This window comes from Onychostruthus taczanowskii, unplaced genomic scaffold (assembly GCF_017590055.1).
Source record: "Onychostruthus taczanowskii isolate IOZ18803 unplaced genomic scaffold, ASM1759005v1 scaffold88, whole genome shotgun sequence".
Taxonomy (NCBI): Eukaryota; Metazoa; Chordata; class Aves; order Passeriformes; family Passeridae; genus Onychostruthus; species Onychostruthus taczanowskii.
The window spans coordinates 2,579,894-2,607,847 of record NW_024506773.1 but is presented as its reverse complement, the minus strand read 5'-3'; the positions used below and the strand labels follow the sequence as shown (position 1 = coordinate 2,607,847).

At 39.0% G+C, this 27,954-nt stretch overlaps 1 protein-coding gene across 3 annotated transcripts in view; it reads left to right on the top strand.

Moving 5' to 3' along the window:
- Positions 1–1,505: 1,505 nt before the first annotated feature.
- Positions 1,506–27,954, top strand: part of EZH2 (enhancer of zeste 2 polycomb repressive complex 2 subunit) — a 50,738-nt gene continuing 24,289 nt past the window's right edge. The window contains exons 1-4 of one of the 3 annotated variants that reach the window (XM_041425202.1): positions 1,506–1,555; positions 23,278–23,401; positions 23,897–24,025; positions 26,824–26,940. In XM_041425202.1, the coding sequence (XP_041281136.1) occupies positions 23,285–23,401; positions 23,897–24,025; positions 26,824–26,940 (363 nt within the window). In that variant the 5' untranslated portion in view covers positions 1,506–1,555; positions 23,278–23,284. Of the gene's footprint in view, positions 1,556–2,185; positions 2,291–2,512; positions 2,772–23,277; positions 23,402–23,896; positions 24,026–26,823; positions 26,941–27,954 lie in introns of those variants that run through there. The other 2 variants (XM_041425201.1, XM_041425203.1) reach the window with 2 other exon arrangements.

The following is a 27,954-nucleotide window of genomic DNA, read 5'->3' as shown; positions in this document are numbered from 1 at the left end:
CTGAGTTACCTCACCCTCATCTAGCAATTGTTATTTTCCTTGTTGACCAAAACCAGATCTCATGAAGTGCAACTTGAAGGATGAAAATAAATTACAAAACCTAAATTGTGAAGGGACTGGGTAGCCATTTTGGTGGTGGCAGCCATCTTGGGGCAGAATAGATTCAAAATAGCTGAATTTCCAGAAATGACTAATATTTTTCAGATGTAATATTTTAAAGATAATCTTCCCAATTGTCAGCTACTCCATTAGAATTAGAGGAAGGTTATAGCTATCTACCACAATATGACAATATGACATGTAACTGTAAGAGGAAACAATTTCTGCAGCATGTTTTTTGCTCGTAACTTATGAAACCCCAGAGATTAAAAAAAAAAAATAGCTACTATTAGAAACCCCTTTTCAAGGCCATGAGGTAAATCAAGAACATACAGTGTAGGAATGCCCACACTTGAGACCTTGCTCCAAGTTTAATACACAGTTAAGTCCGGAAATTTTAAGTACTTTCACATAGAAAGAGACTATAAAAACACACAAGTACGTTGCCTTTAAGTAGAACACCGAGCCTCACTTGGCACATAAGCCAACTGCATTATTTGAGGATGAAGGTGCATTTGTGATTTATTTCCCAGCAAGAGATTTTTATCACTTAGGACCTCATTACGGTGGCCACTGCTCATTTTTTGAATTTTGACCCTGAAGAAGCACTAAGGTAGTGCTAGGAAGCACAAGGAAGAGGGAAGCTGATATTTGGCGAGAAAGGATGACAGAAACAAGGATGTCAATTGCTCCAGTGCACAACGGAAGTGGGACTCGATGTGGGACACATGGGAAAGGGATCTGGTGATAAGGGAGGTGGAGAGTATCATTAGAACACTTATCTTGGCGATTTTATTTTTCCCTGCTGAAGCAGAGTAAAGGCTGGAGCGACCAGAGAGCAGCAGAATAAAGGTGCACAAACCCTCAAGGTTTAAACACAACCTCGGCAACAAGATTGATGAGCACGGCTCGTGGATTAGAAACGAGGGAAAACGACAGCAACCTTAGAGGCTGGAGACAGCACGTAGCGAGCAACAGGATGCGAGTCTGATGCGGAGCGAGCACTTTGCTGCTGCTGCGATTTATGACATCCCCCCACGACAGGGGGAAACCGCGCGGGATGCGGAGCAGCGAGGGAGAGGAAGCCGCCAGTGGCTGCACTGAAGGAGGGCTGGCGGCGGTAAAGTTTGGGCAATCAAAGGTCAAAGAGGCGGACGCGAGGCAGCAGCGCTGCAAAGTGACTCAGCCGGCCGAGACATCCGCCGGGGAGCGGCGGGCTGCCCCGCGGGCGTGGGCTGTCCCCAGCCTCCAGGGCTGATACATCCTCGTTTTCTCTACGTGTCAGATCTGTGAGCCACGCAAGCCCACGGCGTGATTTGGCAGCGTGGGCGCGTTTGTGATTTATTTCCTCCGTGAGAGATTTTCTTAGTCAGAACCCCCTGACAGTGGCCGCTGCGCATTTCTGGCCCTGAAGATGCGCTGAGGTAGCCACAAGGAAGAGGAGAGGTGATATTTGGTAAGGAAGGATGACGGGACTTGTGGCAGTAAGGGTAGGGCTCCAGTGTATCTCGGAAGAGGCACTCGATGCGGGACGCATCGGAAAGGGATGCGGTCACAAGGGAAGGGCTAAGTACCCGCCAGGAAAACTTATCTTGGAAATTTCATTTTTCTCTGCTGAAGGTGGAGAAAGGCTGGAGTGACGTCCAGCGGCTGAGCTCCCGCGCCGGGGGAGCAACAGGCGGAGCGGCGGTGGGGACGGAGGGCCCGCTCCGGACATTCCCGCCCCCCGGGACCGTTAGGGCCGTTACGCCTCTCCCGCTCTCGGACCGATTCAAACTCGGCAGCGGCGCCGAGCGGGAGCGCGGCCCCTCCCGGTGCCCGCCAATCCTCTCTCCTGCCTCCCTCCCTCCCCTTTCCCCTCCCTCTCCCCCTTCCGCACGTGAGGCGGCCGCAGAGTTTCAAGCCTCCCCGGCGCGGCGCGGCCCCGGGCCCGGCCCCCCCCTCGCCCCGCCCCCCGCCGCGCCCGATTGGCCCGGCGGGGCCCCGGCCGCGTCCGTCCGTCCAATGGGGGCGGCGCTCGGCGCTCGCCAATGAGCGCGATGGCGATTGGGCCGGCGTGTTTGGCGCTCGGTCCGGGAGGGTGAATCCGGCAGCCGGAGGCGGAGGGAGGCAGAGCGGGAGCGCCGAGCGGAGCTGGCGGTGGCACCGGCGGGAGCGGCGGCGGCGCGGAGCCGGAGCGGCGGGGGGGCGGGTGAGTGAGCGGGCGAGCGAGCGAGCGAGCGACACCTCGCGGGCTTGAGGCGGCGGCGGCGCCGGCGCCGGGAGCGGCTATTTATACCCGGGTCCTTTGTCATGGGGGAGGGGAGGAGAGGAGGGGAGGGGGCGGCAGGGAGGATTAGAGGGCAGGATGGGGGCGGCGGCGGCGGCTCCCGGGTAGCAGCCTCGTCTCCTTCCCGCGGGGCCGGCGGGCAGACACGCGGGCTCCCGGCCGGTGACAGCTGGAAGGGGGAGACATGGAGTCTGGAGTGCCCTTTGTCTAAGTTGGCTCCGTCCAGCCCGGCCGGCGGCTGCGATCCCCGCCCGGCGGGGCGCAGACCCGGGCTGGGGGCGAGCTCGCCGTCACTCCTCGGAAGGGCAGGAGGGAGAACGGGGCGCAGACCCGGCGATTCCCTTCCCCTCGTCTCCGCTCCAGCCGGCGGCACGCGGCGGCTCCGGCGCGGGCAGAGGGAGGTGTGCGTGTGTGTGTGTGTGCGGGTGTGCGTGTGTGTGAGCCCGGCGCACGGCGGGCAGGGGAAATCCGTGTGCCCGCCGTGGGCAGCTCGGCACGCAGCTCGTCCCTCTCCTCCCGGGAGGCTGGGACAGGTCCGCCCGGGCTCCCGGAAGCCGGGGCCGGCCGGGCGGGGAGGCTGAGCGCGCCCCGGGCCGCCCGCCCGCAGCCGCGGGACGGCAGGGCTGGGCTGGGGGCTCCCGCCGCGGCTTTGGGGCGCTCCAGGCTCAGGGAGGGAGCTCAGGAGGGGCCAGGGGGGAGCTCAGTCTGGCGGCCGCTCCGGCGAACTTCCTAATCGTGGAGAACACTGTGCGATCCCGATCATCCGGAGCGCCGCAATAAAGTTCATAAATAGCTGAAAATTCGGGAGTTTTGTGTTTCATATCGCCAAACAGGGCGATACGGAGCACTGTTTAAAGACAGGGTGTCTGGGGAGGTGCGAAAGAGAGTACCGGGCTGAGCTGTCTGAGAGCAACAAATGTGTGGTTGAATAAAGAAATCGGTGTGTTGTGGCATCATGCACATGTATTTAACATTACCAGGTCTTCGAGGTGATACCAAAATTGTTATTCATGCACGAAAGAAAAGCAGTGCGTGCACAAAATGTGTGGCAGGAATGGGACAACAAACTTGTATGTTTCTCGAGATACTTATTTCTAACTTACAAAGCACCATACTGATTTTATTGGAGCAAGAGAAAAGTTTTTCGTTTTTAAAGCTGGAAGTTCTTGTTCTCTCCGATGAGAAGCATTTAACAGTGAGGAGAAGGTAATTTAGTTCTAGCAGGATGGGTTTGTCTTTGCTTAAGTCTATCAACTCTAGTTTCAGCTATTGGAGTTTGGTTCTTACTAATACAGATTTCAGCGAAGAGTTTTTACCAGCACGTTTAGTGTAATCTTCACATCTGAGTGGAGATTTTTCTCAAAGATTGGTTAAGATTTTTTTTAGAGGTTGGCCCATTCAGATTCTTTATGCAATTTATAAAAATTTAAAGGCCATTCTTTGTTTGTCCCCAAATATCAAATTGAGAGTCCAGGGAATGTTTATTTGTTGTAACAATAAAGCATCTGCAGAAGGGTGAGTATTACTTGTGCATAGTGTGCTATAGCTAGTCTCACTAGTGATTATTAAAATGTGCATATTTGAAAGCTACTAAGTCTTTCAGAAAACACACTTCCAGTATTTTAGGAGATGTGACTCAGAAGTTTTCTGTGATGTGTTGAATGTTTTTAAGAGCTAGTACTTTACAAAGTACTGGATAAAAAAGGTCACATTTCTTGTTCTGGAGTTTCCTTTACAAGAAGAAAAAAAGGAAAAATATTTTTTTCCTTTCCTCTGCCTCCACGAGAAATGAAAGTAACAATTAAAGTTAAACAACCTGTGCAGAAATCTGTGACAGTATAATGTTCCATGAGATGCCAACTGCTATTTTTGTCTGGAACTTTGGAAGGATTCAAGACTTTAATTTAGGAGGAAAATTGGGAAAAACTTTTGGGTTCTTTCATAGATTTTTTAATATGTAATTTCACCTTGAAAAGTGGCAGACACTGGAAATCTACACCTTCAAATAGTCATAAAATGTCACTGCTCAGTTTAAAACGAGCTGAAGTGGTAGTGTGTAAGTTTAGGCCAGAGACTTGAAATTCAAGCTCAACTTTTTTCCCCCATGCTGTGTTTTTTCCTTTCTTGCTAAAATTGCCAACAAGCTGAAATATGGTGATTTCTTTGAAGACATACTTTCAAATTGGTTTTTGTTTGTTCTGTAACATTGCAACCTTCATAGGTGAAATGTAAATATTCCTGTGCTACTTCTTACCTGCAAAGAAACTTTGGCTTAGGGAGAAGGGAATTTTTCTAGTGTATTAATTGAATGCATGAGCTGTATTAGATATAGAGAGAGTGCAAGACCCATTCTGTAAAGAAGCTTATGTCAGAATAAGCTACATCTACAATCCAGTGCAGGCCAGCAGTGCTCCCAGGAAAGTTAGTGCACTCTAAAATTCCTCTTGCAATTAGTCAAAAGAAGTGTTCTGTCACCATTCATGAGACCGTTCAGCTTCTGTAGCTGTATAGATCATGGATGCATTTTAGTAAGTTCACAGTTGTAATGGTGAAACTGAATAACAATTTTAGATGATGGTTCTATATTCATGTGATTGAACAGTGAGAGTTGTTTTTAAAAATGGCTGCAATATTGACAGAAGGCACATTTAATAAATGTCTGCTTTACGTTGTGTTTGAGCAAAAGTGCGGTGGAAAAACTTTAGTGTTGGCTGTAATCTGGAAGTTCTGTAATTCTACTCTTAGGACTTACAGATGGATCTTAGCTGACTTGAGGAAAAGTATCTGTGCAACTTTAGGGGGAATAACATTTTCCCCAGCAAGGATGCTGAAGATCTCAGGAACAGAACCAGAACCTGGCCTTTGCTAAGCAAGGAAGTTCACTGAGCCGTTAAAGTAATTTTGGCAGTATTACTTAATCAAGCAAAATTCACTTTACCAGATTTTTTTAAAGAGTGAAGGAAATGGGCTGCATACTGTAAATATAATTCTTAATGATTTGCGTAACACATTAACAAACAAGACCACTGTTAAGAGAAGCTGTAGGACAGTAACAGGAGGTTTATTTTAATGTTGGAGTTACTTCCAGCCTTCCGTTCCTTCCGTTAGCGAGGTCCATGGAGAGCTGTGCGGGGCCTGTTGAAGTGGTGTCTGATTGAAGACAGCATCTGTAAATGTATCTATCTATAAATGTATCTACACATTTAACACCTAAGTGTATGATTTGTACAACTGTTCCGGGGTGGCTAGGTCAGTCTTTACATGGATGAGTTACTCCTGTACTGACATAGTTTAAGGAATAATTTTAGTTAAAGTAGCTATGTCTGCTAGGAGAACAGTTAGGCAAACTAAAATCTTGTATAAAATGTATCCAAACCAGCAAAATCTTGTGTAAATTGTATGCAGAAGAGAGAGGCGTGCTTCACAGGGGAATGGTGACAACACGTGTTACAAGTTAGTCAAATGCTCAGGTTTATTTTTTAGCTGAGTATATGCCCAAGGGTTTTGTTGAGCTAAAGATTAAAAGGAAAACAATGTACAGAATTACAAAGCAGGTATTCTATCTGTTCTCAGAGAGATCAGTTAAAGACTTTGGGATGATAGTGTGTAGGTCTATTTATGGATGAGGTGAAACTAAAAATAAAATTTATTGAGGGATGGTTCTATTGCTCTCCAAGCAAGAAACGGAAATTTTCTAAAACATGCTGCTTTCTGTAACTGATAGTAATAGGCAGTTTGATTATACACCTAGATTTCCACTAAGATGGATCAGACTGTGGACTTGGTTCTGAATTAAGAGGTAAAGTAACACTACTAAACTTGACTAGAGACAACTATTAAGAAGAATGAAAGGTGTAATTTGCATATGAAATTGATAAATTAAGCTTGCTTAAAAATACTTAAAAAGAAAGGAATTTTAAAATATATAATAAATTATTTAGCCACAGGTTTGTAATTTAAAAATACTGGGAGAGAAGAGGATGTCTATTAATGTCCTTGCTGTGTCCACAAAAAAACAACCAAATAAACGGCACTCACCCCCAAATTAGTGTGGATCACGCTCTTATTTAAGAAAGCTTTTGGCTGAAGCTTGGACATAGGATTTTTCATTTATTGTGCCTGTTTGTAAAAACTGCTGTTGACTTGGAATGATTTATAATGCATTCTCTCCTTCCTATCTAATGGTAAAATCAGTAGTACTCTTAAAGTAAGAAGGCCATTTGGACATTTAGATACATACTGTGCGTGATCTGAATGCTGTGGATAAAAATAACAGTGTAATGATATGAGTGGATCAGCACAGTGTTGTCATTTGCTTGAAAATGTGATGTAGTACTTCCAAAGCTTCTAATTGGGATATATATGATTTCATTAGCAAATGAGGTAAAACTGGTGTCTTACTGTGTGCAAATATAGACTTCCTTGATACACAATTACAGAATATTTCAGAATTTGCTATTAGTTTTCTTTTTTTGTATATACATATGGTGCCTGCTTGAATAACATTGTATGTGTAATTATGCTAGCAAAGTAGTACAAATTGCAGTTCACGTTCTAGGTTTTTTTGGATATGAACTGAAAATAAATCTTTACAGGAGGGTATGATTTCTTTATATTTTTAAATTGTTTTTTTGATCTAGAACCAGGCCTATTTCCCTTGTCAGTTATTTGTTGCATCTGGCTCCTTTCCATTCTGCCTTTTACAAGGTTAGTTCAGTTTTTCCTGCCATGCATTCTCTATTCACAGCCTGCATGTTCAGTTTAAATCCCAAAGCCATCAGATGTAATTTAAAGAAACAAAATATTTGAAAGGAAGAAAACTCAAATCTTATAACTCATATATAATTTTAATATTTTTTTAATGTGTGCTGGTTTCCTTTACATGTTTCTTAACATGAGTGGATCTGGCAAGCTTTATATTTTTGGTGTGTAGTTTGATTTCGTTTTTGCTAATAAGAAAAAAATTCTGGAGCTGGAATTAATTTTGCTGCTTCTGTAAGAAGTCGTATGTGTGTTATAGATACTTGATTTACCCGTGGAACTGTACCATGGCAAATGAATTACAGTTGGTATTATCATCTGTTTTTTAGTGTTACCATATATAACCAGGACAGTGTAAATTCTGTCCTTTGTGATAACTTCTTCCTGTTGTGTGTCCATGTTTGTGCCATGTTTCTAGTGAGTATTTATTGCCAATGTGTTTAGTGCAAAGCTAAATCCAGTAATTATTGGAAGAAGAGATCGACATACGTTGAGTCTTACATAGTTTAACCGTTCATGGTGGTTAAACTATGTTAAGAATAAAACAATGTATTTACATGGTTGCTTTGAAGCAGGGGGCCATAAGGTCCCAAGACCTTATTTAGTATTTGCAGTTCTCTTCCACAGCCAAAGGGAGATGTTTTCTTTTTCACTGAAGAGTGGTGGAGTTTTTGGGGGTTGCATGCTGGGTTTTATTTTTTTCTTTTACTTTTTTCTGGTTTTTTTTTTTTTTTTTCAAGATAAGCTGTTTGTAATTAGTTTTCTGTATCAAGTCAAGCTTCTGGAAAAGTAGTATCTGTGTTTTTTTTCCTTTTTAAGCAACATCTAATATAATGTGCAGGTGGATTTATTGCTGTATGTCTTACAGAATAAGTATGCCATACATTAGGCCCAGTTATTTTGCGAAATTTTAAATGATTGTTTTTTTAAGTAACTTTTGCGGTTACTTTCATCATTTGAAGCTCATTTTGAAATTATTCAGGCAAATGGCAAATACCAGTTCAGCTTCAATTTGCCAGACTGCTCTACAGTAAATTCTGCATACGTGGAAGTGTAATGTCTTTCAAAGTTAAGCTTTTAGGTTATTTGCCTGAGCAGGGAAGGAATATGGAATAACTATTGAACCTGAATTGTTGTGCATTAGGGCTTTTCCTGTGTGGAATGTGTGTTGCTTTTGCAAGTATGGGTTGAACAGAAAGACCTGTGGCTATTTTAGTTTTTAGAGTATAAAAGGTGTGTCCACAAAACAAGTTCAGGTGGAATAGACTATGCTCTTCAAATTCTCATCATAAATTATTTTTCCTGTGGAGACATGTCTGAAGTGTTTTTAGCAAATGTTACTTTTTCTGCCAGATTTATCCAGGATATCAAAAAGCTAAATTTTTAAGAGATGGAGGTGTTAGGCAACAGAGGTTAATTGGAATGTGTGTGGGAGTCATATAACTCCTCTGGGTATCTGTGAATGAGTGTGAAAAGAGAAATTCTGGAGGTACACATTTGAGCAACTCAAAGGTGACGCTCAAGTTTTATGCATAAAACTCTTTCTCCTGACAAATAGCCAGGCTTGGTTTGCTGTAAGGAACGTGGGATGGTTTTAATTGTGACTTGTAAAAAGTATGATCAAATTCGGGCTTGAAACTTTTTGTTGCTGCGGTGCTGCTTGGAGTTTTAAAATGTTTTGTTTGTTTTTTGAGCCAAATAATGTTACTCATCCATGCAAATGTTAAAAGTGTTTATAGATGCACATATCCAAGTGAAAAGCAAATAGTTGCATTACCTGGTGCATGGTGTATGGCTCACGTTGCCCAAAGTGAAGTGAGATGTCAATCAGTTTCAGTTACTGCCAATTTGGTTCAGTCTTTAATATAAAATATTTGGTTATGGTCTCCCTGTTCTCCCTTTTCCCTCCCCCCACCCAAGTGGACAAGTACTTGAACTTCTTGTTTTTATTTCCAAACTGGTATTTTTCTAAAAGTATTGAATGTTGAAATATGCTGGAGGAAAGTGGTAATGCAGGGAATTCAGAAGTTTTTTCTTTTAAATGGGTTACTCTTAGTCCTTAAGTGGTATTCAGTAATGATTTAATGTCTGTTTTTACTTCTCTAAATCCTGAAGTGGGGACACAGAAGGATTTTTTGAAGGGAAGAATAGCTTTGAAAGTTGCAGGCTTGCTTATGCAGATAGAACACTCCAGTACGGATTTATCTTTTTCTTTTAAGGACTGTCTGAAAACAAATTATGTTCTGTTACTTTTTGTATTCTGCTGTTGAATTGTTTAAGGAAATGTATTGAATATCTAATTATTTGTATTAAAATCTTGTTTTCTTATAAACAGACATAACATTTTTGTTTTTCTCTACTGAAGAGAATGAAACTGAGAAGCATCCATACCAGTGTTTCTTGAAGAGTAAATGTTCTAAATGAAGAACTCCCACAAAGTGAGATAATGCCAAAATAAATCCAAAGGCAGTGTGCTCTTAGAAAAAAAAAAGTGCTCTCCTTCCTGGTCTCACAGAAAATCTGAAAAAAGCTTGATATTTAGACCAGTGCTGTTGTGGGATCTTGCTGAGATCAACCTATAGTTAGTTACAAAAACTTTCAAAATGATTGGGGGGTTTTCTCATGATAGATGAGTTCTTGTAGGTTTTCTTAATGATTGTTATTTAAATTTCTGAAGAAGATTGTTTAAGATTATTTTAGATGTTAAGGAACATGAATTGATTATTCTCTGAAATGCTCCTGGAAGATCAAGAGTTACTTGTAAACTCTGAGCAGCAAAGTTTTTAACATGCTGGCAGATACAGTAAGGGGTGTTGAATACTGGCAGTTGCTTTGCTTTGCTAGTTTCCTAATGCAGAAAAATAGGAGATTCTCATTTAAAAAAGAGCAAGAAGATAGATTAAGGTTTCTCATGTTTTTCCAGGAAGCAAAAGAGAGTGAAGGACCACATCTTTCTATTTAATATCAAAGAGCTTCTTGACACTTCTTTCTTTCTTTCTTTCTTTCTTTCTTTCTTTCTTTCTTTCTTTCTTTCTTTCTTTCTTTCTTTCTTATCTTTCTTATCTTTCTTATCTTTCTATCTTTCTTTCTTTCTTTCATCTTTCTATCTATCTTTCTTTCTATCTATCTTTCTTATCTTTCTATCTTTCTTATATCTTATCTTTCTATCTTTCTTTCTTTCTTTCTATCTTCCTTGTCTGAGGGAGTTTTTAGTATCTGCCTGGTCAGTATATAATAATGGTAGGAACTCCTGAGAAGGATTTTAATGCAACATAGTGTTAAACCGTATATGTGAATGAACTGTTAGGGGAGAAAGCAAGAAACAAAATGCTGTAGGAGGTGAACTAATATTTAGAATTTAAAAAAAATCTGATGGGGAACATGATTGAAGAAAACATGAGTTCTGTGAGCCCTTGAGCTGACATATTTCCCTCCTGTCTTGTGTGTCAGTAAAACTGAACTACCTCGACTTACTTAATGAGGAGAGCATTTAAAAAAATAAGTGGCGTGAACTGAGCACATCCAGAAACTGATCTGCAGACGTAGGCATTTAGTACTGTCACAAGGAGTTGAAAATTGGAAGGCGTAAGACCATGGCTCAATGTCTTTAGGTGGGGCCAGAATGACTGGATGCTCACTTTCTTCAGTCAAAAGCAGCAAGATATTTTCAGTCCGAGAACTTCCTTGCTTCTGTCAATGGCTGCAAAAATGCTCCTGCTGTCAGGAGGGAGATGATAGCACAGGTGCAAGTAAAAGGGCTTCTTTTTGTAGCAATGCCAGCATCAAGTAGGGGTGATGCTTGAAAGTCAAAGCTGGCAGTTTTTGTCTGATATCTTTGGGCAGTAATGAGGAACTGTGTTTGGAGAGATTACCTCGGCTGTTAAAAACAGACTGGAAACAGTAATTGATGAAGGAAAGTGTGTGTTATGATCAAGGCAAGCCTAAGTCAGGAGTTAAATACGTGGGGGGCAAGCAGGTGCTCCTACCAAATCTGGACTGAGGGTTAGAATTCCTAATATCTAAGATAGGAGCATTCCCTTGCAACATCTAGGTGTACAGTGCAGGATTGTAGCTGCTGTAAAATACTGTATCTAATTATGTTACATGCTGGAGCAGAGAGCAGTGACAGCGTGTCTTTGGAATGGTGGCTGGCTGCAGTGGCATTGCTTGGGTAGGGGCTGCTCTCTGTTGACATGTCAGTGTCTGCAGCTCTAAGTGGTGTTTCTCCCTAGTAATTTACTTTTTAATGACTTCCCCAATCTCTTAAGTTTTTTATTTTTCATAGAATATATGCTCATGCTGAAGCTTTTCGTAATGCCAGAGCACTTATAGTCCTTCGTGCAACTGTTACAGAGCATAAATGTAACTTAGTGGACAGTAAACCATGTCACATTTGTGCACAAATGTTTACCATTTGCATCAGAAGTTCCTGTAGAGTAGATATGCAGAAGGGTTCATCAGCCTTGTTATCACAAGGAAGGCTAAAAATCAGCCATTTAGAGGAAATTCTGACACACTGCTTAGGTCAGATTCAAGGTATTGTCTATATTATAAAATTTTAATAACCCCTCCAGTGGTAACTGGTTTTCGTTCAGGAAATAATCCTGCAAATAAAAATATAGTCATTAATATAGTTAGTTTCATAGTAGTACTACTACAAATAAGTAGTTTTATTGGATGAAATATGTAATGAAACTGTGCTCTTAGTTCACTGAGATGCACCTATGTACAAGTGGCTAAGAGAAAAGGCTGTGCACAATCATTTTGTATATCATAGATCAAGGTAGTTTGTCATGGCCAGGTGAGAAATTGCCACAAAATGGGGATTTTTTTTTTCTATAAGCCCGTTTTGAAATTAGCTCAAGTTCTTACTCTAAAGATACAGGAGAGCATCTCATTAGTCTTGAGTATCCTGAAATATGAATTGATGGCTATTAACTTAAAGAGCTAGTGGGGTAGTAACAAGGCCCAAAAACCCATTGTGTTTGGGAAGAAATAATTGAGGTGGCACATGTTTCAACACATTTTGGGGAAGCAAATAATAGAATAGTTGCCTGTTGTGAATGTGTCTACCACTTGACTCACTTAGTGATTTCTTCAAGTCTATGTTTAAGTTAGGAAAAAAAAAAAAGTGGAAAAAAGCGAAAACAAACCTCGAATCAGAAGACAACCAACCATTTAATATACCAGGGTATATTAAAGGGTAGAGATCAGCTTTCTGATCTTAAATATGCTGAGTGCAAGCTAAGGCTGTAGTCCCTTAAATGGCAGAAAGTAAAAGGTCGGAAAAACGTGGCACTTCAAAGGCACAAATGTTGGGCTGTAAGAGAAGCAGGACCCCATTAGGCTATGAAGACAACTAATTTGAAAGTAACAGCCCTTATATGTGGCCTTTTATTTATTTTAAACATAATGTTCAGTTCAAGCATTCTAGTTAGACTGCTTTTGTAATTAGTGAAGAGTTTTCCAATCTTTTTTAATTACAGTTTCTGAGAGAGAGAGCTGAAAGTTCTAACTGTACTGTTAACCAGACAAGGCGTCTTTCAAATGAACCAACACATGGAATGGTAGTGGGAAGGAGTGTGTGAACTAGCTAGTTGATGGAGTTGTTAAAGGAGACTAACGTTTCTGCTGATTATGAGAATCTGTGATTGTACACCAAACCCAAGAGTTTAGTCTGATTAAGCTCTTAAGCATTTTAATTCACAAATTATTGTTCCTTTAATGGTAGTGTTTTTCACATTGTGTCTGTAGCAGATTGAAATACTGAGAGTGTTAGTGCTCATTGTTTTCATCTTTTGAATATTAACTGAAATTTAAAAGGCAAATAAACTCCCTGGCATGAGCTTTAGAAATAGTGTGGTCCTTGTTTTGAGATGATGGGCCCAGCTGAGAGATATATTGACTTGTATAATAGTTTTAGATCTAGAAGTCCTCTGATCCAGTCTCCAGCTTGGGTTAGACCAACACTGAAATAATATTTTCCAGACCACTTTTAAAATATTTTCAAGAGTGGAGATTCTGACACCTCTGTTTAATACATTCCTATGCTGGACCACACTCACCGGGAAGAATTTTCTTCCTATACGGAAACGAAATTCCTCACGGAGTCCTGTCGCCTCTTGTATTTTCATTTTAGCATAGATTAGCATGTTTCAGTAGAAGAGCTAGAACAGTGCTCAAATTCTGTGACTGTCTGGGTTTAGCTCCGATTTGTGTAGGAAAGCAAGCTATTCAGGGAGTTAATTCCATGATGTAGTGGTTGAAATTCTCGGAGTGACTCGTCCAATTTTGATAAGGCCCAGAAACAGACAGAAGCATGACACATTCTTAAGAGTGTGCTCAGCAGTTTGGGAGCTTACATGTGGTATTCTGAAAGAATATTTGTAGGAATAAATAGAACGTGCCTTGAAGCCTTTGACTTGTGCTAGTACTCGTTGAGTGGCTGTAGTGGGATGTGAAATGTACGTGGCAGAACGCAATTGAAGGAACCTACATGAGCTTTTCATCTGTCTTGCACATCAGGTGATGCAGGCAAGTTTGCTGCTATTGTTTGCCACTGACTACATCTTTTCAGAGCAATCTTTAGTTGATCAAGAGATAGCAGGAAACAGCTTCTTGAAAGCTACTCCTGCAGAAGTAGTTAATGCATTGACTGCATTGACTGTGCAAAGTGCTGTAAAGAGCAAAAAACTACACAGTGTGAATTATATGTTTTACATGGTGTGGAAGATAAATATCCTAGTCTAAGACAAGTGGATGATATGCTGGAATGGTTTACTTGTATTGAAGATGAGAGGATTTTTTTCTGCTTTCTCTTGACTCTGGTTTCATGGTTCCACTTCTTCCTTGCCAGTTTGGATATTTATGATGCCAGCATCAACAGCTTTGTTCCAGTTAGAAAACTATGCTTTTGAGTGCAGAAAATATAATTGAAGTAATTTGAAGTAACTGATCACCACAAACTTACCATATTTGCTATATAAAGTCTATCTGAGATGCTGAGGTTGTGTAGACAGATAATGAAGAGAGGAAATAAATGCCATTTTAAGATCCCACTTCCTTTCCTGGTTCTAGTTGAGCAGTACACTAGGATGTATTTGTCATCAGCTTCCAAAAGCAAACAGGTAATGTTTAGTTTTGGTTGAAATGTTCTTCAAAGTGAAATTCTGTTAGGTAATTACTAATAAGCTAGTAACCATTGTTTATATCAGAAAGGAGAAAGTACACTGGCCTTGGATTTAACAGCAGTTTCAGTAAAGGCAAAATCTTCAACTTGGTGATACATAACTCCCAATATTGTAGTGACAGGGTAGTGTAAAAGGGATTCTACTAATTGAAGTGTATTTTAGCATTGCAAATAGTAATTACAAATAAATAGCTGTCACAATAATAGGAGCTTACTTGTAAGATGAGACTGCTTATAATAAAAACATGACTATTTATAGCAGCAGACCTTCTGCTTTTGGAGCTGCCATATTACCTGGAAAGCCTATAGCCAGCATCAGTCTGTGTTGGTGTGAGGGCTGACACTAAAATGTCTTGGATGCTGTTGTTACCCATGCTGCAGGGCAGGTTTTTAATTCTGCTTGGAAGCCAGGGGTTTTCTGCTAACTTGAGGAGGAAAAAGAGGAAATATTTTGAATTTTCACACACAGTTATTGCTCCTCAGTTTGGACTTGGCATTGGTACATATAAGGCTGTTGATGGTTCTCCTCCTTCCTCAGATTAATTAGTTAATAGTTTTGTCTTTGATAATAGCCTGTAAAAGTTTCCATCTCTTGAGTGATCAAGAACATTATTGCAGAGCATGTAATCTTGTCAGAACTGATCACGAGTGTTTTGTTAACCTACATCATCCAGAACCACTGATGCCTGTCAGGGTGAGGAGGACTAGATGAAATGTTTGGAGTTACCTGCTTAGATCAGTTAACTGATCCTTTTCTTTTACATACTCCCAAAGAGAACCCAGTACTGGTTAAGCCTTTGTAGGCAAATACAAGCTGCTGGCCTTTATCTGCCCAAAGAGTGGTGCAGCTGGCATGGGTGGCTTAATAAATGCTTCCTGCTTCTGTTTTTTAAGTATAATTTTTCTGCACCAGTAAAACTGAGTATCAGAGGGATGGCATGGTTTCACAAACGCTTGTTTTGAAGCCTGAGCTGTTGCTCTCTCCAGTTTTAGTTCTTTGCCTCTTGTTTCTGCCCCAATGTCGCCCCTCTGTCCCTTGTGTGGATTCAAGAATTCATGGCTTGAACACATTGAACAAATCCGTGGCTGCTGAACAAACTGGCATGTGAAGCTGGTTTTATTGAAAAAATGTATTTAAAAACCAAGTATGTTCATTTCTGGGCTGTTCAGACAGATTTTTTTTTTTCCCTGCCTGACCTAGTTTGATTACAGAATCATAAGCACTTAAGCACTCACAGTAGAGAAGGCTGTGTAGAAGTAGAAATGAGTGACCATTGATACAGTGGACAGATGATGTCTTTTCCAGGTCAAACTGACACCAAATAGTATTTGAGGCTTGTAGTTGAACTGATGGTAGCATTTGATGTAAGTTATTTCTTGAAATTTAAACTGCCTTTAATGATAGTGTACTTCAGCATATGGAATAGCAACATGATATAAATTTAATATATAAGTATTTTTAGGTATTTCTTGTTTAAAAATAGGTTGAACTGTGCTACAAACTTAAAATACCACATTTATGTGATATAAAATAGTAAAACCCACTACAGTTTATACCCATCTATTTCTCTCATTATTTCTGTAAAAGATTAAATGTGCTGTAGTTGTTTTTATGAAATACTATTAATAAACTGTGTTAAAATTTCCTATGTTGTATTTCAGAGATAGAGATGGTCTAGTTTGGGCTCTGAAATACCCAAGCTGACAGTGGCCTTGGGAATATTTTTCTTCCCATGGAAATGAGAATATGGTATTTTATATAGATAAGTTTGAAAGAAAACCATGTTTTGCTTTGCTTTAGAAAATCCAGAAAGCAGAGTGGAAACTGTAAAACTTCTGGTCATATCTTTTTGTGTGTTTGCTGTAATAGCACAGGTAAAAAGCCCTTTGAGTTTCTGTGAGTGTCATTTCCCCACCACCCACCTACAGCTTGCATAACTTAATGTGGAAAGACTTAGCAGCTCTGAAATCACAACTGAACAATTTTTCTTACTTAATCAAAAAAAAAAAAAAAAAAAAGAATATTGGGGTTTGAACATATTTTTTTTTTTTTTTCTATTAATCTCTCTGTGCTATTTTAAAAGTTTGATATAAATGTAGAAGACAGGCCTGGTAGATTAAAGCATTAATTTAGAATTTATTTTCAAGTCAGTTTTTTTGAAGTCTGGCTATATGTATGTGTTTTATTGGTTTGTTGGTTTTTTTTCAGGTGCTTGGTAGTTGTAGTAAGAGTGCTGGAAACTGCTTTGTCTGGAAAGTTTTAGGATAGGTTCATGGACTGTATTATCTGTTTTGGAATTTAGGGTGTTCGAAACAGAATACTAAAAGGAAATTTCTAAGAGTTTCTAAGCAGTGAAGTTTAGTTTAACATATCTGAAAAATAGTTGGCTGCAGTTGAACAATCATTTTATTGTATTGTGCTGTGTAAAATCTTGTAACAAAAAGATTATATTAGTTCTTTATGAGGTGGTTTGGTAAAGTTAACAACTTCAGGTCTAAGCTTAATTCATTGAATTTTTATACTTGAAATGCATTCTTAGTGGGGGTATTTGGTTTTTTTCCTATTTTCTAGCAAGTACTGAATTTTTCTGCAGGCTTGTGGAAAAATGTTGTTAATCCTTTCTGTTGCTAAAATTCTGCATTTTTGGGTTGACTGTAAAAGTTGTCCTAAATTCTGCTGCCCAAGTAAAAATTTTTTTTTGGTTTGTGAATAAACATGGAAGGGTGTGATAGGGTGTGGTTGGTTTTCTTTGGTTTGTTTTTTTTTTTTTTTTTTTTTTTTTCTTCTCATTACGTTCTGTAGATGCTTGAAAGAGTTCTGTGTGGATTTCAGGTAGGTTTATTATATAATAATTTGTCCTTTAGTAAGATTGCATAAGCTCAGGCTGAAAGACTTGTATGCTGTCAGGATCTGATAACAGCTTCCAGCTAAAAGAGCGTGCCTGCCACTCCAGAGCACACTGATGTATGAAACCAGTGCCCGTTTGTGGTTTCACTGCCTGTACTAGTTTTTCTCTAGCGCTGGCCTGATTTTCTGTAAAATTCTTCCTGCTTTATAGTTGTGCAGAGGATGCCACAGCTGTGGATGGGATCATGAAACTCATCTGTGTTTCTGAAAACAATTGCCATAGTGAGTTTTTATTTATCATTGGTCAGTTCTATCTAGTTAATGAGCCTTACTGGGATGAAAAAAAAGAGTTGGGAAGGGTGGGATGATGGTAAGGTACCATTGCTGCTGAGGAAGTCACTTTGGTGAGTACCTTCCTGATGTAGTATTGACTCTAAATTAGTAAGGGCACAGTGTTTGAAGTGACAGCTCCTGCAGCCAGCGCAGTGCAGGCTTTGAGCTTTCCAGTCAGTGGCAGTAGTTTTCCCTTTCCAGACAGGGCTCCAGTGGGCAGTGCCGAAGGTGAGCTGGAAGGGAGATCAAGCAGCACTCTGTTGTCATCCATTGAGCTGGGTCCTGCAGTTGAACACCTTCCTCTGGACATCAGCTTTTGAGAAGCATGTGTGAAAGCATTTGGCTCACACATTGTGGGAGGTAGAAGCAGTACTTCTCCCCTGCTTGCCCATGCCCCATCTGAATTATTTTATAGCTTCATTACTCTCCCACTACTCTAGGCATCAAAAAACCCCATGATTACTTATTTCATTATTCTATTTGCATCACATTTCAAATGCAGTTTCTCCACTGGGTTTTAGATTCTTCCGCAGCCTCACTGTCTCCTCACCCCCTGCACTGAAACCGGTGGTTAAGAGTGCTCTGAAGTGCTGTATTACATTACATATTTAAAGTATGTGAATAACCTAATGAGTGTAGATTAATTCACAAAAAAAGAACTTGTAAATTATACTGTACTGTACAAAATATGTTTTGATTCATAAATACCTCCAAATAGGGATCCTGAGTAGTGGGAAGATAATGTAATATTTCTACAGTTTAAAATACTGTGTAATATTAAGTACAATTGCAAACTAATAGTGTTCTTTTAAAATGGCAGGCCCCCTCATTTGTTCTCCCATGCTTCTTAGTTGAAAATTTTCATTAATTTATCTTTTTTCCTGAAATTTGCCATGGCAGCCAGAGGAGCTTAAATATAGTTTTTGACAGCTGTATGACTGTTTGAATAGTCTGCTTAATTTAGAGAATTATCTGTGTGCTTGTCTGTCACTGATGGATATTGCCAAAATGATCAAAGAAAAATAGGACGTTGTCTTTAAATAAGGCTATTTCTATGTTCTGTAGGCAAAACAGGAGCAATTTGAGCTGAAATGGTTCTACACCTCTTTGTCTTATTGTGAATCCTAGACGTATTGTACACAATTTGTCTGCTGAAAATAAAGGTTGCCTGATTTAAGTTTATAGGCATGAATTTTCTTAAAAACTTACTGTAAAGATGTGGGTTGTGTACAGGATTATGAAATGCTCAGCAGGTTATGTTTAAAAAACACATGTATATGCTTTAGGACACTGCCATTTTTTTGGGTTTTATTTCCAGCCATGCGAGTATGAGTAGAAACTGACAAGAGCACCTATGTCTTTGTTTCTATTTTCTTGTAAGTTTTTCTTTTAAATTTGTGTTTAGGTGGCTTTAGTATTTCTCATTCCTAGTACCCCTTTATTTTTCCCCTCAAGAGGGGCTAGTTTTGTTATATTTTTGTACTTGGTGGGTGTCTGGAATAGCATTGGTTCTCTTGTTAGTAAAATTATTCCTTTTTTCTCATGGCATTGGGGTGATTGCCCAGTTGGAATGAGACAGCCCACAGCTTTCTCTCCTCTGCAAAGGGGGTCCAGGGAGTTATAGCAAGGTTTCCCTCCTTCCTGCGATGCCAGGTGAGATCTGTCCGGGTTAGCTGAGGTTGTGCATGGAAGTGATAGTGCACTTTGGGAGAAGAGCTTTCTCTAAAAACAGTATCACTGCTCTTTGGAGTTCTGCTTGCTTTCTTCCTATTTCTTCTGGAGAGGCAATACTCTGCCCATAAATAACTTACTTGGCTGCTACATAGTTTTTTCTTTTCTTTTTCTTTTTTTTTTGGATAGGACTTCTCAAGACTTGGCTCTTTGGCAGTTAGATGGTTTCTCTGGACCATTTTATTCAAAAGGATTAAAAAAATGGCAAAGAATAAGATTTTAAAACAATACAAACAACTGGTGGGATTCAGAAGGGGAAATGGGAATGGAGAAGAGGGACAAGGCCTAAGGGCTCTCGGAATCAGACCATTGCACTAAGATAATCAGTATCATGTTTTATTTATTAAATGGAAACTGTTTCAAACTGTGCTGTCTTAAGAAAGACTTAACCATTCTCAGACAGATGGGATTTAGCTTGTGCCACTTCGGCTCCTGTACGGAATATTCTGAAACTTTATTGAAAAGTTGGCTAGTTCTGACATTGATCTTAACATTCACTAGTTTCTCTGCTCTGCAGTTCTAGCTGTGACTCCCATACAACGTAGTTTAAGGAAAATGTGTGGTTTTTTGTCCTACCTAGCAAAGTGGGAACTGTGTAGTCTGTTACTGTTCAGAGTACCAGTTCTGTTGTTTATGTGCACAAGAAAGTGATTTGGGAGAGGTTTGTCTAACACACAGGTGCTAGGCAAGTACACCACTAGTATGTGTACTTGTGACAGCATCTACCACCCTGAACTTCCCCCAGGGATGTTGTTGATGTTTCCCTGAAGTCTTTTAATTCTCCAAGTTACTTTTGCTTTCAGGGATGGGAAGTAGAGTACAGCACGCTACTTTCTTAGTTCTTGTTTTTTGCTCCCCAACACTGGCTGTCCTTGCCTGGGAAACTTCTTATCCCTGTTTCTCAGGTCTAGCTTTTTAAATTTAAAGTTTTGGGGATGACCTTTGAACTGACATGAGAAATCATCAATGGCATTTGTCTGTAGTCCTAATGTGAAGATTGTCAATAGCAGTATGAGAACTCTCTGAATATGCTCTTCCTGGCCTGTCCCCCCGCCTTGGTTTATTTTCATTCTGTACTTTCTTCTGAGATTTGGGACACAAACCCAATTGTCTCCTACCGCAGTACATGTGTTAGCAACACTGTAATTCTACTTTGGTTATGTTAGACTGCCTGAAAGTACAAACACGCTTCACTTGGCTCTGCTGCTCAGATACCAGTAATATATTAATTTTGACAATCTCTGAAAAGTTTTTATAAACATGCATCCAAGACATGTTTTTTCCCCCTAGATAAAATTTTTCTATATTCTCTGTGCATAAGCTTCCTTTCCACTAAGTGCTTTTTCTCTTAATATGGACTTACCGTTTAAGATGTATTTGCTAATTTGTTTATACACATTGGACTTAATGTATGATGTATATCCCACTGTTTGTTGCACATTAATATTTTGGCTTTCTGTAGGAGAATTTTTCTTGCCATAACTTGATGTAAGCACCAGTGCAGATTTTTTTCATTTTCTATCACATGTTAATTTAGTGACTTGACCATTAAGTTGTCTGTGCTGTACCCCAGATAGCAACTGGAAACTAGTGCAAGAGGACAGTGTTCTTAAAAGTCATGTTTGTTTTCAGATGAATAACCCTAGTGTAAGTTATACTGTTTTAAAAGGAAGTACTAATCTTATGAAGTATTATTTTGTTACCATTTTAATACAACAGGTAGCTATGATGTTCATTGCTGGGAAATTGAATACATTGTTGTTTTTTTTTTAACTTTAATTAAAGGGGTTGTATTTCTCTCAGGTCTTCTTGGGACTGTACTTAAATTGTGTGAAAGAAAGACAGAAATTCTGTTGGGTTTGTCTGTTTGTTGTTGCTTTTAATCCAATTATATGTGATTTCTGATGAGCAGGGCTTATCTGGCAATTTAATTTCAGTCAAGAAAGCTTTTTTTTTTTTTTAAGCTGGAGTCATTTGTTATTAGCCAGGAAACTAGAATAAGAAGTGCTGTGGTTGGGGCACTATTAGAGCAAGTAAATGTAATTTGTGTTTCAGTTTTATGGGCTATATTATTTCAATATCATCAGCTGAGCTTTCATTTATCTTTTGAGTTCATTAATGTTTTTTCCATGTCTTTTGGCTGAATCATAACTGAAGCAATTTTGATGTCCTGTACTGTTACAAATTGAGGTTGTCTGTTATTTAATGGTACTTATTCTGTCTAATTTATTTCCAGTTAACGGGTTGTTTTTCAATGTTTTTACTTTGCCTAGTTCAGCATATGATACAGTGTTTTTTCTGTACCTCATAATGCTTTTCTGCTGCTCTTTAGTCAGTATCATAATGAACTTTGAATCACTGATTATCTTGTCTGTGTTCAAACATGAGTGGTTTAGAATTATTTTTTTAAGTATCACTTAATTTTTTATCTTTTGTAACTGCTAAGGTTGTAGTAAATGAGTTATAAGTGGATTTTACTTGTTGTCTTGTGCATGGATGCAGGGCAACTGTGTTTGATAGTTTGTTCCAGATTTATCTCCCCATGGTGAGATAAATGTCCTCACCCTCTGTCTAGTCAGGTACATCATGTAGTTATTTGTATCCCGTGTCTTCTTTCCTCAAAGGGTGTTTTCCATGATTTGGGTTGGAAATTCTGCTATTTGTTTGTCGATTATTTTTTCATCCTAAATCTAAAACCCCAACATTTTTTCTTGCAAAATATTACTTTAAATCTTATTAAGGTTTGCATGAAAAGGGGTTCAGGCTTTTATAGACTTACTGCCTTTTTGTTCACTGTAAATGAATGCATAGTCTTGAGAATAAACAGGTTCTGTATTGATTTCTCCCTCTCATCATCATCATAAAGTCTGATAGAACTCAAATCTGACCTCTACAGAACTGCTGAAGACAGAGCAGTAAGCTTCCAGCAACTTGGATAAAGCTGTACCTATGACTGTTAGGGGAGCTGTAGTTGGGGCCCTGAAGGTAGCAGTGGGCATTGGATTTGAGGCCAAAGATGACACCTCTGTTCATGTTAACCTGCCTTGATAATTAGAAGGGCTGGAATTGTTTCTGCTCAAACTGATTATGCTTGTTTGAGAATGTATTAGCCCTGGGCAACTGGATATTTCAGCCTTTCAGACCACATGAATGATATTTTGAGCTTTTCACTGAAATAGTGCAGGTTTTACAATGCAGCTCTTGAGAAGGAGCCAGTCTTTGATGTAGTGGTTTAGTTTCAGGATGCTGTCAAAATAGTCATTGCCAGCATAGCTGTAGCATACGGTCCTTGATTTTGAAAAATAAAGAGCAGATTGGCATATTCTAGCAAGGCATTTGGATTATAACATAAAAATACAACTTCATTGCCAACAGTCCTGTAACGTAAAAATGAACCACTTGGCACTAGGAGGGTGATCAGTAAAGTGGAATCAGTGGGCAGCTTGTGGTCTTATAGAATACTTGAGAAAAGAGCAAAGTCTCTTATTCTGGCTGTTTCAAAACTTGTTGCCTGAATTTCTACAATTTTTTCATGCTTGAGTGGCTGGGTGGGGGGACTGAGTATCCTTGGGGTACCTCTGTACTTGATGTTAGCTCCAGAAGTCTATTGTAGGAGTTGATGTCTTAGTGAAGACAACACTTCCTGCAAGGAGGAAAAGGTTTGCCTGCCGTGAAGATAGTTCTCCGGAAGTTAATTTACAATGCTACTTGCAATGATTCCAGCATTTGTCTTTGCAGTGGGAATCTTGATTTGTTCCTCTTCACCCCTTTAAATCCATCAGATACCTTTTTGCATAGAGGCATTAGAAGTGCAAATATGAAGGGTCCACTGATTTGCAATTAAAATTACTGTTTTCTGATGCCTATCACTTAAATAAGTTTTCTGGTTTTTTCTCTTGGACTGGGATGGTATTGCAAGAGTGTGATTGAAAAGGAATTAAAGGAATTGAATATGAAATATATTAAAGGAATGTTGCTTTCCTATCTTAATTTCTGTAAGCAGCAGTGTCAGATTTGGTAATACAAACATGACATTGTCTCTTGTAGGATAATCATGGGTCAAACCGGAAAAAAATCTGAGAAGGGACCAATTTGTTGGAGAAAACGTGTAAAATCAGAATACATGAGACTGAGGCAGCTCAAGAGGTTCCGACGTGCCGATGAAGTAAAGGTACTTTATCTTTTGATTCTATTGCTTATTAAGTTTTACAAGTATTGATTATTTTCTGTAGTTTGTGTCCTTCAGTTAACACTTGCTATAACAATTTCATTGAATACTTTGTCAAGATACTGAGAACTTGTCTTAACTCTGTGGTCTTATAAACATGTATGATACATTTATGTGTGATTGGGTCAAGAATGTTAAGTATCAGAAGAGGTTGTGGAGAGCTAATATGGCAACATCTTTAGCTGCATACTCTTTCAAATTCAATTTAGAATTTAGTTCCATGCTAAATGTGTGACTCTCTAAATGTGAGAACATGGTATGAATGGAAGAAAGAGATCATGAACTATATTGAACTTCTCTGACGTTTAAACTAAATTTGTATGGTTTGAGCACTTTTGTTTGTTATAACATGTCTGGTTAAATGTTAGAATGCTTTAAGATGCTATCCAATGAATTTAGAATCTTTCATTTATTTATAATGTTGTGGTTAATTTTTAGAGTATGTTTAATTCTAATCGTCAGAAGATACTGGAAAGAACTGAAATCTTAAATCAAGAATGGAAACAACGTAGGATACAGCCTGTTCACATCATGACTTCTGTGAGCTCATTGCGCGGGACCAGGGAGGTTGGTTAACATGTGTTGTGGTAATTCCACTTACAAGGTTGTTAGCACATTTTCATTTTATTACTGGAAAGTTGGCTGTTCTTTATATTTTTTTTTCAGCATGATATGACTTGGCAGCTCAATGTGTTTTGTATGAGTCTCTTAAAGAATTTATGTATTGTGTACTTTGATCATATGATTTTGCAAAGGAATAAATATGTAGCAGGCTACCTGGCTTTGAATGACACACAAAAGTGAAACTTCTTTATTTCTGATAATGATTGGATCATACCTCAGCATCCTTAAATAAAACTGTTCTGTCTCCATGGTACTGGGAGTTTAGTGTTGCTCCTGTTGGAGTTAGAGTAATGAATCCTTGTGTTGCACAAGCAGACTGGGTGCTAAATTTGTGAAAAACACGTCCATAGTTGTGGCATAATTTGAGCTAAATGCCTAAACCTAAAATGGTTTCCACAGAATTGGCAAGGTTGAAAGGGACCTCTGGATGTCATCTAGTGCAGATTTCCTGGTCAAGCAGGGTCGTCCTAGAGCATGTTACTCAGGATTTTGTTCTGTGTTGTGGTAGCTTCAACAGTGATTTAAGCCCATTCCAGCTCTCTGTATTCATCCCAGCTTAATTTACTTTATTTTTAAGTTGCTCTTAGGCATTTCTTCACACTTAACAAGTTTGAAGGTGTTTATCTGTAATAATCTGAAAAGTGAACTCTTTTCAGGAGGGCGAGAATGAAAAGACTTTGCTGTGAATAGGTTAAAAAAAGCAAACCAAAGTACTTTATCTGCAAATAAATTTGCAGAGTTTCTTTCCCTTAAAATTTTAGTGCAGAACTGGGGAGTGAGACTGTGTCACAGAAGTGCATTTATGTGCATGTATGTTCAAATGCAAGAAGGAGAGGACCTTGGTGTGTTATCCTTTAAATGTTCTTGAATATGCAATTATTCATGTACAGCTCTATAACTATTGTGTGGATTAGAACTGATAATAATTGACACAGTTACACATCCAATTTTCACTTTTATTTTGCTGGTAGAAGATTGTTCCTCTTTTTTCTTTTCTTTCAACATGGTGTTCACTATTCTTTATGTTAATTTCCTGCCTGTATTGATAGAGCACACTAATTACTACATTCAATCCAGTCTCCGTCTCATGAATCAGAAGTCTAATGCTTGATTTAAGGTTGCCATAATTTATAGTGAGAGAAGTGAGATGAAAAAATGCTGGGGACTTCAAAAGACTACTTGAAAAATCTTCTTTTCTTAATATGCTGAATTTCTTCAGAGTTGCATAAGACACTGGCTAGAGATAGAAAGGTTGTGTGAGAGCCTTCCTGTGTTTGGTGAAGAGTGCAGGGCATTGCTGGTGACAGTCAGCATCAAGTGGAGACCATAACATGCCCTGTGCAGGCCTACCTGGCATCAACCTGAGTTCCATACCAGAACAACAGAGCAGTGTAATTGAGCCTGAGCACCAAACTGAGTCACTTTGATGTAGCCCATTTGTCAGCCCGAGACTTCTAGTTCCAAAGAGAAAAGTAATTCTTTTACTTTTGTATTTTGCTTTAAAAAATACATGAAAAATATGCTAGGTGGCTGCTAGCTAGAAAATTAAACATTAACCTGAAATGGGAATGAAGCAGTAGCATCGGATGCTGCCTAGAATATTAATATACACAGCAGAAATCTAATTTCATTTGCTGCAGATTAAAAAGAAAAGAAATAAATCTGGCTTGTGTCATTCTGCCAGGGTACTGTCTCTGTATATTGTTTGTTACATTACTTTGTGTATTTCTTTAGAAATGTGAAGCTCTGTTCATCTTTCCCTTCTGGAAAGGAGAAAGATCTTTTGTCTCCACTTCCTTTTTTCCTTTCAGGTAGCTATGATAGCTGTTCTAAACTTTGTTTTACCTACCTCCAAATCTTCTCTGTTGTACATCTCCTAGCTTTCTGTATGTTCCTGTCTGCTTTTGCTTATAACTTTTTCCCAGAGTTCTTCATACTGCAGTTCAAGTATTTGAGAAAAGTTGATCTGTGTTTGTTAATTGTTGATGAGATGCAAGAATAACCTAATTGTTGTCTGTATTTCTATGGATTGTTTATCCTTTGAAGGCTACATGAATCTCTGAATATCCAAAACAGAAGTCCTGTAGCTGAAAAATTGATTGATCTATCCAGAGTTACATACTAAGGATTACTTTTAATTTTTCCTTTGCAAGCAGAGAGCATGATGGAAGGCTTGAGGATAGGATAAACAGACAATAATTGGGAAACAAGGCAGGAATTAAAAAGACATGGAGTTTTTATTTATATAAGATGTCTTGCTGGCATTAAAGTAAAATTTTATTTATTTCTATAACATAAATAATACATGATTTCTGCAGTGTATTGATCTGAAGCCAGGGGAATTCACTTGCCCCTCAGATGGTCTGAGTGAATACACTAACGTCAGTGTAGCAGCAGCAACAGGTACTAAATCTGTTTTGAGATACCAAAATTAATTTGTATTGTAGGTTGAATAGTCTGAGTAAAATACTATCACAACCACTTAATAATAAGTGGAAAAATGCAGTCATGATTTATTAGCAAATATATTGACATAGAAATAATTCTTGAGGTTCTTTTCTCTTGCTAAAACTATTTTTCCTATTATGCTTTAAAAAATTGATGTATTTTTCAAAGGTTGATATTGCTAATTTTGAGAAACTCTTTGAATTTTTTACATGGTAGAGTGTTCTGTGATTTATTTTTGTTTGGTTTTTTTCTTGATGTTGCTATGTAAGTGTAACTTCAACTTCTTATTTCAGTGCTCTGTTACCAGTGACATTGATTTTCCAAAACAAGTCATCCCACTGAAGACTCTCAATGCTGTTGCTTCTGTGCCTATAATGTACTCTTGGTCTCCCCTTCAACAGAATTTTATGGTAAGTTTGAGCAAGTGTAGGGAGACGAAAGGTATGGAGAAAAGGGAGGTGTTAATTTTAGAAGCATGCCAACAAAATCTGTTGCCAATTACCTTCCATACTTTACCTATTGGTAATAGGGCAGTAATAAGCTCCCCCAAATAAAATAAAGATAACTTTGCAAACTGAATTTGTCCTCTATGTACCTAAGTATCTCCAAAATCTTGCTGTGAAGTTTATTTAATTCAGGTGACCTATTGTCTTTTGTGGCCATTAACAAATGTGGTTTTATTGCAAAGTATCAAATTAGTGTAGTGGGAAATGTTTTCTGAGGGATATGAATGCTTTAATGTAAGGCAATCAACCAACGTATTTGTAACAGAATAAAGTTCTTGTGGAATAAAGGGAACTAAATCCTGAAATAGTCTCCCTACATAATGGTTTTTCTCATATCTGAGTATGCCCTTTTTTTTCAGATTAACTTTACTGTGTGCAGTAGCCATAGCTTTAGATTTCTGATATAGGTATTTGACTTCTGGAAAAGCTTAGCTTATTGCAAATCTTTGTCGCATGATTTTGTTTAGGACCACCTTTGCTGACTAGTTATTTTGATAATAATTGTTATGAAGTGGTTTAAACAACAGGTTTTTTATCAGTATACATACACCATTTTTTCACACCTTTTTCTCTTTGCTTTCAATTCAACAGTGTTTGGATATTTTGGATGAGTACAGAATCATGATCAGCAGGAAAGTTTTGGTATTTTTTTTAACAATAGAAGGTTCTTTTGTACTATTGAAAGATGCTGAGTATCAAGGTCCGTAAATTCTATTGATAAAACATGGGAGTATTAATGCATTTAGTCTATATGGAGTCAAAAAAAGGGACAGTGGAGTTCAGATTAAATTTTCAGGCATGTTTCTCTGTTTGCTCTTTAAACAACTTTAATTTAGAGTCTTTTTGTAGCATATTTTCTTATCTCTGGGGAAACAATGAAAGGGTGGTTCCCATTGTGCTTTCCTACATTACTGTAAG